General features: G+C 46.8%; 1 protein-coding gene across 1 annotated transcript in view; it reads left to right on the forward strand.

The window, feature by feature from the left end:
* Positions 1 to 12,686, forward strand: part of LOC126483712 (leucine-zipper-like transcriptional regulator 1) — an 80,677-nt gene that overhangs the window by 47,675 nt on the left and 20,316 nt on the right. The window contains exon 3 of the mRNA XM_050106807.1: positions 10,091 to 10,648. Within this exon, the coding sequence (XP_049962764.1) occupies positions 10,091 to 10,648 (558 nt within the window). The remainder of the gene's footprint in view (positions 1 to 10,090; positions 10,649 to 12,686) is intronic.

Consider the following 12,686-nt stretch of genomic DNA (forward strand, 5'->3'; position numbering starts at 1 on the left):
CGATGGCAGCTTGGTGGGGCCGTGCGTTATCATCCATCAGGAGGAAGGTGGGACCCACTGCACCCCTGAAAAGGCGGACATATTGGTGCAAAATGACGCCCATAGACCTGACCTGTTACAGTTCCTCTGTCAAAGACATGCAGGGATGTAGGTGCACCAATCATAATCCCACCCCACCCCATCAAACCAAGACTTCCATACAGGTCCCTTTCAAGGACATAAAGGGGGTGGTATCTGGTTTCTGGTTCACGCCAGATGAAAACCCGGCGAGAATTACTCTTCAGACTATACCTGGACTCGTCCGTGAACATAACCTAGGATCGCTGTTCCAATGACCATGTACTGTGTTCTCGACACCAGGCTTTACGGGCTCTCCTGTCACCATGGGTCAGTGGAATGCACCTTGCAGGTCTCCGGGCGAATAAACCATGTCTGTTCAGTTGTCTGTGGCTGCGGTACTGTCCCGAGCAAGGCTATCTGCAGTAGTCCGTGGCCAGCTGCGGGCAGTGATGGTGCGATACCTATCGGACTTCTTGTGGTGTTGTACGCTGTGGACGTCCCGTACTGTAGCGCCTGAACACGTTTCCTGTCTATTGGAATAGTTGTCATAATCTTGAGATCACATTTTGTGGCACACCTGCTGTGTTTGACCAGCCTCCAGTCGCCCTAGTATTCTATCCCTCATAACGTCGTCAATATGTGTTCTTTGAGCCATTTTAAACAGACAGTCACCATTAGCACGTCTGAAAACGTCTGCACGCTTACTCACTGCACCGTACTCTGACATGCACACCTCTGCGTATGTGGACTGCTGCCAGCAACACCGTGCGACGACCGCAGGTCCAATGAACAGCATGGTCATACCCCGAGGTGATTCAAACCCGCAAACCGCCCACCAGAGCGTTGTTTCACCATGTATCAGCATTATCCGTAATTTACGAGCATGAGAGTAGTTGAGGACCCGTGGCGCGAACAAGATGATCGAGTTGGTCCCAGATATTCTAGGCTGGGTTTTAAATCGAGGAGCGTGAAGGCCAGGGAAGTATGGTAAACTCCTCTTGGTGCACTTCGAACCACGCAGGTACACTGCGAGCTGTGTAGCACGTATTGTCCTGCTGGTGGATGACATCTTGCCGAGGAACGACAACCTGCATGTAGGTGTGAACGTGATTCCCAAGGTATGATGCACACTTAAAAAAAATGATTCAAATGGCTCTGAGCACTATGGGACTTAACATCTATGGTCATCAGTCCCCTAGAACTTAGAACTACTTAAACCTAACTAACCTAAGGACATCACACAACACCCAGTCATCACGAGGCAGAGAGAATCCCTGACCCCGCCGGGAATCGAACCCGGGCGTGGGAAGCGAGAACGCTACCGCACGACCAGATGCACACTTATGTTGATTCATTATGCCTTCCAGAATCAGGAGATCGCCCAGGGAATATCCTTCGGCCTGCACCATTCCGAAGATTATTGCTTTGAGGCGTTTCACACCGTACACGCCAATGGCCATCTGTCCGTTGGAACATAGGACATGGTTCATCCGAAAAGGCTACCTGTCGTCACTCAGGAAGTTTAGTTGCGGTATTGGTGTGTAAATTCGAGCCATCGTCGCTGATCAAGAGCAGTCAGCATGGTTGGATGAACCAGGCACTTGCTGCGGAAGCCCATACGAAGCGACATTCGTTAAAAGGTCGTTGAGGAGACACTGTTGGTAGCCTCTTGATTCAACTGGGCGGTCAGTAGCTTAAGAGTTGCATGTCTATACGCCCGAACACGTCCCTGCAGCTAACCTTGTAATGAATGACCTGTGGTGTACCACAGTTGCTTCGGCGCTGATTTTGGAATGTGAACAGTTTACAAACTTAGCCGTTTCAGAAATGTTTCCACCGTTGGCCCTAAAGGCAATGACCAGACGTCAGATAAATCGCTCCGTTTCCGCATTACAAAGACTGCACTGTTATCCGCGTCTCTCTTGCCCTGACAGGCTTTGTATATCCTCCACTGCTAGTGCTGCCACCGTCTGTGAGTGGTTATTGCACGTTGACGTCGACCGTAGGCAGTGATCACATTAATGTGACTGGGCTGTGTGCATCATAGAGATGAAGGAGAATGAGAAACGCTAGATCATCGAGAATCTTGAAATAAATTTGGTGGTTCGTGTCCACGATAACTTGAATGAATGAATGGCTCGAAGTGGTGGAATGAAAAACTCTCAGGAAACAGCACTGAACCACCCCCGGCCTCACCTACATCCTACACACACTGCAGGTTGAACGCCTCATTGGGCTGCCTCTGCACTCGTCGTCTTTCTTCAGTCGAACAGAGGTAAAAATCTGTCTTCGTTTGATCACAGTATGGATCTCCAGATAGCTACTTTACAGTTCCTGTGTTGTTTGGCCCATTGAAGACTTGCCGCCTGACGTATCACTGTGAGCAATCGCCTTTTGGGAGATACCTGACTCCAGATTTCCATCGCATGCATTTCCTCTCGCATTGAATGCATGGAAATTGGTGGAGCATCTACATCTACATTTATACTCCGCAAGCCACCCAACGGTGTGTGGCGGAGGGCACATTACGTGCCACTGTCATTACCTCCCTTTTCTGTTCCAGTCGCGTATGGTTCGCGGGAAGAACGACTGTCGGAAAACCTCCGTGCGCGCTCGAATCTCTCTAATTTTACATTCGTGATCTCCTCGGGAGGTATAAGTAGGGGGAAACAATATATTCAATGCCTCATCCAGAAACGCACTCTCTCGAAACCTGGCGATGCAGAGCGCCTCTCTTGCAGAGTCTGCCACTTGAGTTTGCTAAACATCTCCGTAACCCTATCACGGTTACCAAATAACCCTGTGACGAAACGCGCCGCTCTTCTTTGGATCTTCTCTATCTCCTCCGGCAACCCGATCTGGTACGGATCCCACACTGATGAGCAATACTCAAGTATAGGTCGAACGAGTGTTTTGTAAGCCACCTCCTTTGTTGATGGACTACATTTTCTAAGTACTTTCCCAATGAATCTCAACCTGGTACCCGCCTTACCAACAATTAATTTTATATGATCATTCCACTTCAAATCGTTCCGCACGCATACTCCCAGATATTTTACAGAAGTAACTGCTACCAGTGTTTGTTCCGCTATCATATAATCATACAATAAAGGATCCTTCTTTCTATGTATTCGCAATACATTACATTTGTCTATATTAAGGGACAGTTGCCACTCCCTGCACCAAGAGCCTATCTGCTGCAGATCTTCCTGCATTTCGCTACAATTTTCTAATGCTGCAACGTCTCTGTATACTACAGCATCATCCGCGAAAAGCCGCACGGAATTTCCGACACTATCTACTAGGTCATTTATATATATTGTGAAAAGCGATGGTCCCATAACACTCCCCTGTGGCACGCCAGAGGTTACTTTAACGTCTGTAGACGTCTCTCCATTGATAACAACATGCTGTGTTCTGTTTGCTAAAAACTCTTCCATTCCGGCCACGCAGCTGTTCTGATATTCCGTAGGCTCTTACTTTGTTTATCAGGCGACAGTGCGGAACTGTATCGAACGCCTTCCGGAAGTCAAGGAAAACAGCATCTACCTGGGAGCGTGTATCTAATATTTTCTGGGTCTCATGAACAAATAAAGCGAGTTGGGTCTCACACGATCGCTGTTTCCGGAATCCATGTTGACTCCTACAGAGTAGATTCTGGGTTTCCAAAAACGACATGATACGCGAGCAAAAAACATGTTCTAAAATTCTACAACAGATCGACGTCAGAGATATAGGTCTATAGTTTTGCGCATCTGCTCGACGACCCTTCTTGAAGACTGGGACTACCTGTGCTCTTTTCCAATCATTTGGAACCTTCCGTTCCTCGAGAGACTTGCGGTACACGGCTGTTAGAAGGGGGGCAAGTTCTTTCGCGTACTCTGTGTAGAATCGAATTGGTATCCCGTCAGGTCCAGTGGACTTTCCTCTGTTGAGTGATTCCAGTTGCTTTTCTATTCCTTGGACACTTATTTGGATGTCAGCCATTTTTTCGTTTGTGCGAGGATTTAGAGAAGGAACTGCAGTGCGGTCTTCCTCTGTGAAACAGCTTTGGAAAAAGGTGTTTAGTATTTCAGCTTTACGCGTGTCATCCTCTGTTTCAATGCCATCATCATCCCGGAGTGTCTGGATATGCTGTTTCAAGCCACTGACTGATTTAACGTAAGACCAGAACTTCTTAGGATTTCCTGTCAAGTCGGTACATAGAATTTTACTTTCGAATTCACTGAACGCTTCACGCATAGCCCTCCTTACGCTAACTTCGACATCGTTTAGCTTCTGTTTGTCTGAGAGGTTTTGGCTGCGTTTAAACTTGGAGTGAAGCTCTCTATGCTTTCGCACTAGTTTCCTAACTTTGTTGTTGAACCACGGTGGGTTTTTCCCGTCCCTCACAGTTTTACTCGGCACATACCTGTCTGAAACGCATTTTACGATTGCCTTGAACTTTTTCCATAAACACTCAACATTGTCAGTGTCGGAACAGAAATTTTCGTTTTGATCTGTTAGGTAGTCCGAAATCTGCCTTCTCCCTTTTTTTATATTCCTATTTACTTCCATATTCAGGGATGCACGGACTGTATTCAGTGATAGCAGCAATACTTGTCAGTTTAAGGTTGGATAACAAGTAGACTGTTTTTGTTCTACTGATTTTCTTGGAAGCACTTGAGGTAAACAAACATTTAGCTCAAAACCCCAAGCTGGTTCTAAATGATCAATTGCAGCTAAGCACATCCCCACTTTAAAGCGTCAGCCAACCTTCCACGTACCAACAAATCGACACAATGACACATGTTGCAAAACAAAATTAAAACACAATAGCATTCCCTATTCCTTACCTTTCGTACCCCACAACCTTCAACAGTATAAGTTGTAATACTGTGTATTTTAACCATGTGCTGTATTTAATATTGCCCATCGCATAAAGTATAATTCACAATGTAAAACGTCGTTGCACAACATACGTCACTAGCTCTCAGTTACATGCTTCTTAGCCGATATCACTACCTCACAAACTATGGAATCATAACTATATAACCTATAATACTGTAAGATTGTGCACTTTAATTATTGTGTATAATATTGTCCATTGCCTGAAGTTTAGTTTACAATGTTAAACATGTTTGTTCCACAACATAAATGAAAAGTGCTCAGTTGAACAGTTTGGCAGCCAGTCTCAAGGCCTCAGAAACTTTAGCATTATAATCATTTAAACAATAATAATGTATAGTTTATTTATTGATTGTGCTTATTATTGTCCATTGTCTAAAGTCTCGTTCCAACATTAAGAAACAAGTTCAATATACAACACTGTATGCAAGCGGATTGCCTCTTTGCTTGTAATGTTTGGTTACCCAAGGACTGCAGTCCTTTTCTGACGCTAGTCAGTTTCTGTAGATGACCCAATAATTCGAAAACTAGTTGAAAAAAATTAAAAATCAGCAGAACAAGAAGTGTACCAGTTATTTTACCTTACATATGGAATTGTTTTTCCAAGAAGTAATGGAAGAAATACTTGTCAGTTTTGAGACAAGTTGTCGTCGGAAGGATGTGTCATTCATCTGCAGCCCCTATTGATTAAGATTCTTCTACGACCACAGTTCTTAGGCTGTATTACAGAACTGCGAGTGACATGTTCCCTTACGGATTCGATGCACAGTCCATGTTGATACTCCAGAACATTATTGAGCTTCATTCTCAGTATGGTCATGGGCACGTCCGAACATGATAGTTAATTTCTACTGTTCTTTCATCTCTCCAAGACGACCCATCGTAATATGCTGATTGCGAGCAAGCAATTGATGGGTAGACACCACTTCACTGCCGTGAGTTGCATCAGCGATGAGAGGTCACATGATGGCCTAGTTCGAGTTCTCGACCACTTACAGCGCTGCAAAGAGACTAGTGTGCTCTTTGGAGTGGGTGAAAAGCATTTTGTCTTGTGAGTGTATGCGTGGGAAGCATTTGGGGACTATTCCCGCTAACCAACAAACAGATCATTTTCAGGAATAAGGTGAGTTTCACAATGGTTGCTGGACTACATCATAAAGACAATACCACATAGCTACAACACCTGTGTTTCTGCTATCAGCATCCTGTTTAAACTGATTTGTTGTTCTGTTTTTCAGACTTCTTGTTGATGATATGTTACTTGGTTTACAGAATATACACTACCTGATCAAAAGTATCTGGACACCTCTGTGTAATGAGGAATTGACCTCTTGATGTCACAAGAGCCGGCTGGTGTGGCCGAACGGTTCTAGGCGCTTCAGTCGGGAACCGCGCGACCGCTACGGTCGCAGGTTCGAATCCTGCCTCGGGCATGGATGTGTGTGATGTCCTTAGGTTAGTTAGGTTTAATTAGTTCTAAGTTCTAGGGGACTGATACCCACAGATGTTAAGTCCCATAGTGCTCAGAGCCATTTTTTGTCACAAGAGGCGGACGTACTAGTATAAAAGGAGGTTGTCAGTGTTGTGTTGTCAGTACGCAAGAATGGGTCGGTCAAGAGAGCTCAGCGACTTGGAACATGGACAAGTCACTGGACTGCACTTGACTATGGAGTCCATCAGCAAGATTTCAAACCTTACAATGCTGCCCAATTCGCCTGTTGGTGATATGTGTGTGAAAAGGAAACGCAAAGAACAACCAAGGCTAAACAAAGACCAGGCAGCCTGTATGTACAGGGGCTCTGTGAACGAGCACTGCGGAGGGCAACTACAAAAAATCGCCTAAAAACAGTAGAGTTCCAAAGTGCTTTAAGCATTCAAGCTTTGACAATGTTCGTAGCGAGTTAAAGACAGTGGGATACAGTGGCCGATCAGCTTCTCATGAGCCACACACTTCTATGGTCAGTGTTAGTGGCACTTGAAGTGATGTAAAACTCGACGCCATTGGACAGTGGATAATTGGAAACAAGTGATTTGGAATTATGAATTGCGCTAGAGCTTGTGACAATTGGTTGGAAGGGTTCGGTTTGGCGAATGCCTGGAGAAAGTGCCTGCCATCGTGTGTAGTGCCAGCAGTGAAGTATGGAGGAGGTGGTGTGATTTCTGCGGTTAGAGTGTAGTCCTCATATTGTACTTCAGAAAACTCTAAATATGGAGCCGGCCGGAGTGGCCGAGCGGTTCTAGGCGCTACAGTCTGGAACCGAGCGACCGCTGCGGTCGCAGGTTCGAATCCTGCCTCGGGCAAGGATGTGTGTGATGTCCTTAGGTTAGTTAGGTTTAAGTAGTTCTAAGTTCTAGGGGACTGATGACCTCAGCAAAAGTCCCATAGTGCTCAGAGCCATTTGAACCATTCTAAATGTGGAAGCCTATGAACACATATCACAGCATTTTGCACTGTGTACAGTAGTGGAAGAGTTCAGACATTGTTTATATGAGCATTACAATGCACCCTGTCGGAGCAGTGTCTGTGAGGAATTCGTTCGGGGACGATAACATTCATAAAATGGACTGATCTGCCGAAAGTTCCGACCTAAAACCAACGAAACACCTCTGGAATGTCAGAATGACGATTTATCTCCAGACACCAGAGTCAAACGTTACTATCTCCTCGGGTTTCGGCTCTTGGGGATGAATGGGCTGCAGTTCTTCCATAGAGCAGAGTACCAGCGGTCACTAATCGGTGTCCAGATGCTTTTGATTAGATAATGTAGGTAATTGTGGACTTTGGACGAATGTCTTATGATTAAGTTTTTTCCTTGTTGTGTAACAATGATGAAATCCTGTTCCAAGAATATGCTCAATAAGATCTTCTCGGCTTACAAGCTGCGTCATTTCGAATGAAACACTCGAACTTCCGATGGTTGTCCCCGCCATTGTCATCAGGAGTTGATATCAATGACTGCCGGGCCTGGCACGTTGTTCTGATTTATGTAGCTATGATGGCAGCATATGGAACTTTCCAGAGAGGGCGGGAATGGCGCATTCGCGGAAGGCAAGTTGAACTGTTCCTAGCGGCTCCGTCCCGCCGTGGCACCGAGTGACGTCACATGCTGCGAACGCCGAGCGCCACGTTTGGAACTGCCGCTCCTGCGTCCCTACTAGCGTCAAGCCTACGTCTTCCCTTTCGCTCAATGTACAAAGCTCATCCCCATGCCCTACTGATCGGGCCTCTGCTAAAATTATTGATATTTATTTCAACTTCTGCCGCTTCTTTGACAACAGAATCCCAGTATGAAGCTGTTTTTTCCGAAACTCTCGTTTTCCTTTTTTTCCAAATTATATTTTATGCCCATTTTCTAGGCAATGTTCATCCACGAGCAACTTCTCACGTTGCCTTTGTTTGATATGTCGTGAATGCTCTGCACAACGCTTGGCAACAGTGCTAATGGTTTGACTATGTAAATACTATCACATTCAAACGCCCTACATGCCCAGGAACTAGAAGACCTTCACGGGATGGGCAAAATAAAGTGAACACATGTACTTACTTGGGAATGGTTTATTAATGAGTTGGACCCCCATTTGTCCGTAATAGAGCTGCGAGTCGTCTTGGAATACTGGCATATGATTTTATAGTCTCAGTAGAATGTTACGCCATTCTTCGATCAGGAGCTCTTCTAGCTCCTGAAGTGACGAGGGAGGCGGAAACCTGCTCCTGACTCTGCGCCCCAATACCGCCCATAAGGGTTCGATAATGCACAAATCCAAGGACTGTACTGGCGAGGAAAGACGCTGCAGTTCAGTTGCGTGCTCCACATACCACGACTGTACTGTCTTAGCTGTGTGAATGCGTGCATTATCGTCCTGAAATATGGCATAATTGGGAACAATATTTGAATTGTGGGGTGCACCGGATCACCTAAACTGTTCACATAATTGTTGGCTGTAGCACGGCCTTTGAGAGTAATCATGGGACCAGCACAATACCGTGATAAGGCTGCGCACACCATATCACTTCCATCTCCATGCTTAACCATTGGAACCAAGCCATCAGGATTGTAGGCTTCTTTTGGCGTTCTCCAGACGTAAATCCGGCCAGATGTTGGAAATAATGAAAACGTTGACTCATTGGACCATACGACGTGCTGCCCCTGATCAGCCGTCCATGATTTATGCTCCTGACACAAAGTTTTACGCTTCTTTGCGTTGGTTGTCGTCGCTGATGGTTTCGTTATAGCAGTTCGTCCATGAATATTCGCTTTAGGCAGTTCCCGGCCGACAGTGTCGACAGATACGGGGTCTCGAAGATGGCTGTTGAGCTCTGAAGTCACTTCAGCGGCCGCAGTTTTTTGTTGTTTTGACACAGTTCGTGTTAGCGCACTACGATCTGTGTCATTTGGTGTTGATTTGCGCCCACTATTACATTTGCATGATGATGTCTTTTCATGTTTTGTGTAGGCTGTCATGACTGTTGAAACAGTTGCTCTTGAAATATTCAATAAGTTGGCTGTGTGGGTTTCTAATGGTCCAGCTAATCAGGTCCCACAATCTGCCCTCCTTGGAACTCTGTTAGGTCTTCCTTTGCACGTCCACCTCGGCCTCTGAATGCAAATACTGATACTACTCGTAAACAACCTGCACTGATGCCTAGTCTGTATTGAACATGCACAATCCAGCACGATACGTGTCTTACGTGCGTTGTTGACCGCAAAACACAACCATCCCATTACTACCACTGTTTATGTATTTTGCCTATCGCTGTATATTGTCTATAACGGCGTGAAGATATATCTTATCTTGGAGACAGGCCGGAACATTGGTCTCAGTCCGTGTCTCTTCAGGACACGGCCTGTCTTGGTAGTAGTTGCTCAACAGTATGGAAGGAATGCAGAACACCATGCCAGCCCTGACAGTCAATGATTTCAATGCCTGATGTCGTCGGCGGAGACAGCTAGCGAAAGCTCGAGTGTTGTATTCGAAATGACACGGCTCGTAAACCGAGAAGATTTTATTGAAGCACGCTTCCGAGAAAGACTCGGAGTTAATGGGTATGTTTAACTTTTGTGGGCGGATGTAAGCTTGAGCTAGTGCGCTTGCTGTACCCTCATTAGAGGCGCATTAACAAGACCATTATTTATGTCTGCAGCGAGACTGAAGAACCAGCAGAGGGGGAAGACGCCAAGGGCAGGCTGGCGGGCGACCTGCTGGCTCTGCTGGCGTCTGGCGTGTGCAGCGACGTCACGCTGATGGTGGGCGGGGTCGCGCTGGCAGCTCACAGGGCGGTGTTGGCGGCTCGCAGCCCCGTGCTCGCCGAGAAGCTCACCGACCTCCCGGGCGGCATCCTGCACGTGGCCGGGGCGCCGGAACAGGAGGTGCGCCGGGCGCTGCGCTACATGTACAGCGACCAGCTGCCGCCCCCGGCGAGCATCACAGTCGACCTCTTGGCACTCGCCGACGACTACGGGCTGCGTGTTCTGAAGGAGTACTGCGAAAAGCACTTGGCAGACGAAATCACTGTCGACAATGCAGTGTCCGTCGCCATCGTCGCCATGAAACACTCCTTCACCTCGTTAAAGGACGCCAGTCTCGATTTCATCGGGGACAACATCTTCGAGGTGATGGACACGGCCGGTTGGGCTACAGCGATACACAGTGAGCCGGAGGCTCTCGTGGAAATAAGCAAAATCGTGTCAGCGGCACAAAGGTATGGCTATTTCCTTTTTGGGTGGTCGATCCGCTCTACATTATTTCAGCTACACATAGGTTACAAAAGTCATGGGATAACGGTGTGCACATATACAGATGGGGGTAGTATTGCGTGTACAAGGTATAAACGGGAAGTGCGCTGGTGGAGCTGTCATTTGTACTCAGGTGATTCATGTGAAAGGCTGTCCAACACATATTTTCATCATTACTAACTTTACGACATGAGCGAGTATACAATGTAAAAGGCATATTACTATTTACATAACTAGGTCTAGACAGGGACTTAGCATCTATTCCACAATGCCAGGTCTTGTAAGCGATGACATCTCGGTCGGCGAATGATTCGAGTCTAGGTAGAGAGGCATTCTCACATCGGACAATAGCTAGAATAAACCATCCACTTCCAGTACTCCCTGTGCCAGCATCAAAACTGAAATTAACTCCACATCCACGGAAAAAAATCGGTCCATTCAATATCACACTTTGTGCCGTTCCATTTGTGCCAAGTTTATTTTCGAAGCTTATTATGTGTTTGTAGACAGGCATGCGGTGGCGACGTTGACGATACACACGTCGACGAGGCATAGTGCTTCAGTGTTGCAGATAGAGCTCACAGCGGAATGGTTCCGCTGGCGGGCACTGCCCGCTTATATACAGAGCAAGTGACCTTGGTTACGCAACGCACCGATAACGATATGCACGTATACAAATGAGGATAGTATTGCGTATACAAGGTATAAACGGGAAGTGCGCTTGTGGAGCTGCCATTTGTATTCAGGTGATTCATGTGAAAGGCTGTCCGACACGATTATGGCCGCACTACGGGAATTAACAAACTCTGGACGCGGAATGGTAGTTGGAACTAGACGCATTGGACATTCTATTCCGAAAATCGTTAGGGAATTCAATATTTCGAGATCCACAGTGCCAAGAATGTGTGGAGAACACCACATTTCATACAACGCAATGCCTGATAGCCTTCACTTAAGCCGGCCGGTGTGGCCGTGCGGTTCTAGGCGCTTCAGTCTGGAACCGCGTTACCGCTACGGTCGCAGGTTCGAATCCTGCCTCGGGCATGGATGTGTGTGATGTCCTTAGGTTAGTTAGGTTTAAGTAGTTCTAAGTTCTTGGGGGCTGATGACCGCAGATGTTAAGTCCCATAGTGCTCAGAGCCATTTGAACCATTTGAACGTTCACTTAACGACCGAGAGCAGCGGCGTTGCCGTATGTTGTCAGTGCTAACAGACAAGCATCTCTGCGCGAAATGACCGTAGAAATCAATGTGACTCGTACGACGAACGTATTCGTTAGGACAGTGCGGCGAAATTGGGCGTTATTGGGCAATGGTAGCAGACGACCGACGAGAGTGCCTTCGCTAACAGCACACCATCGCCTGCAGTGCCGCTGCTCGACCCGTGACCACAGCGTCCAACCGATGTGGTCAGGGGTCGAGTAGCTGCACTGCAGGCGATTTCGTGCTGTCCTAATCAGATGAGACCCGATTTCAGTTGGCAAGAGCTGACGGTAAGGTTCTAGCGTGGCACAGACCCCACGAAACTAGGGGCCCAGGTTGTCAACAAGGCACTGTACAAGCTGGTGGTTGTTTCATAATGGTGTGGTCTGTGTTTACGTGAAATGGCCTGTGTCACTGACTGCAAATAGTTGTGTTCGGCTACTTGGAGAAAATTTTCACTCGCTTATGGATTTCATGTTCCGATAAATCACTGGGCCACAGTCGTTGGCGACTGGTTTGAAGAACATTCTGGACAATTCGAGCGAGTGATATGGCCACCTGATGGCCCAACATGAATCTCATCGAACATTTATGGGGGATAATCGAGAGGTCAGTTTTTGCACAAAATCCTACACTGGCTTCAATTTCGCAATTCTGTAGGGTTATAAAGGCAGCATGGCTCATTATTTCTGCATTGGTCTTTCAACGACGTCCAGTTGCTGCACTACGCCGACGAAAAGGAGGTACTACGTTAAATTAGGAGGTATCCCACGACTTTCGTCACGTCAGTGTAAACAAGCTG

The sequence above is a fragment of the Schistocerca serialis genome, chromosome 6 (genome assembly GCF_023864345.2).
Source record: "Schistocerca serialis cubense isolate TAMUIC-IGC-003099 chromosome 6, iqSchSeri2.2, whole genome shotgun sequence".
Taxonomy (NCBI): Eukaryota; Metazoa; Arthropoda; class Insecta; order Orthoptera; family Acrididae; genus Schistocerca; species Schistocerca serialis.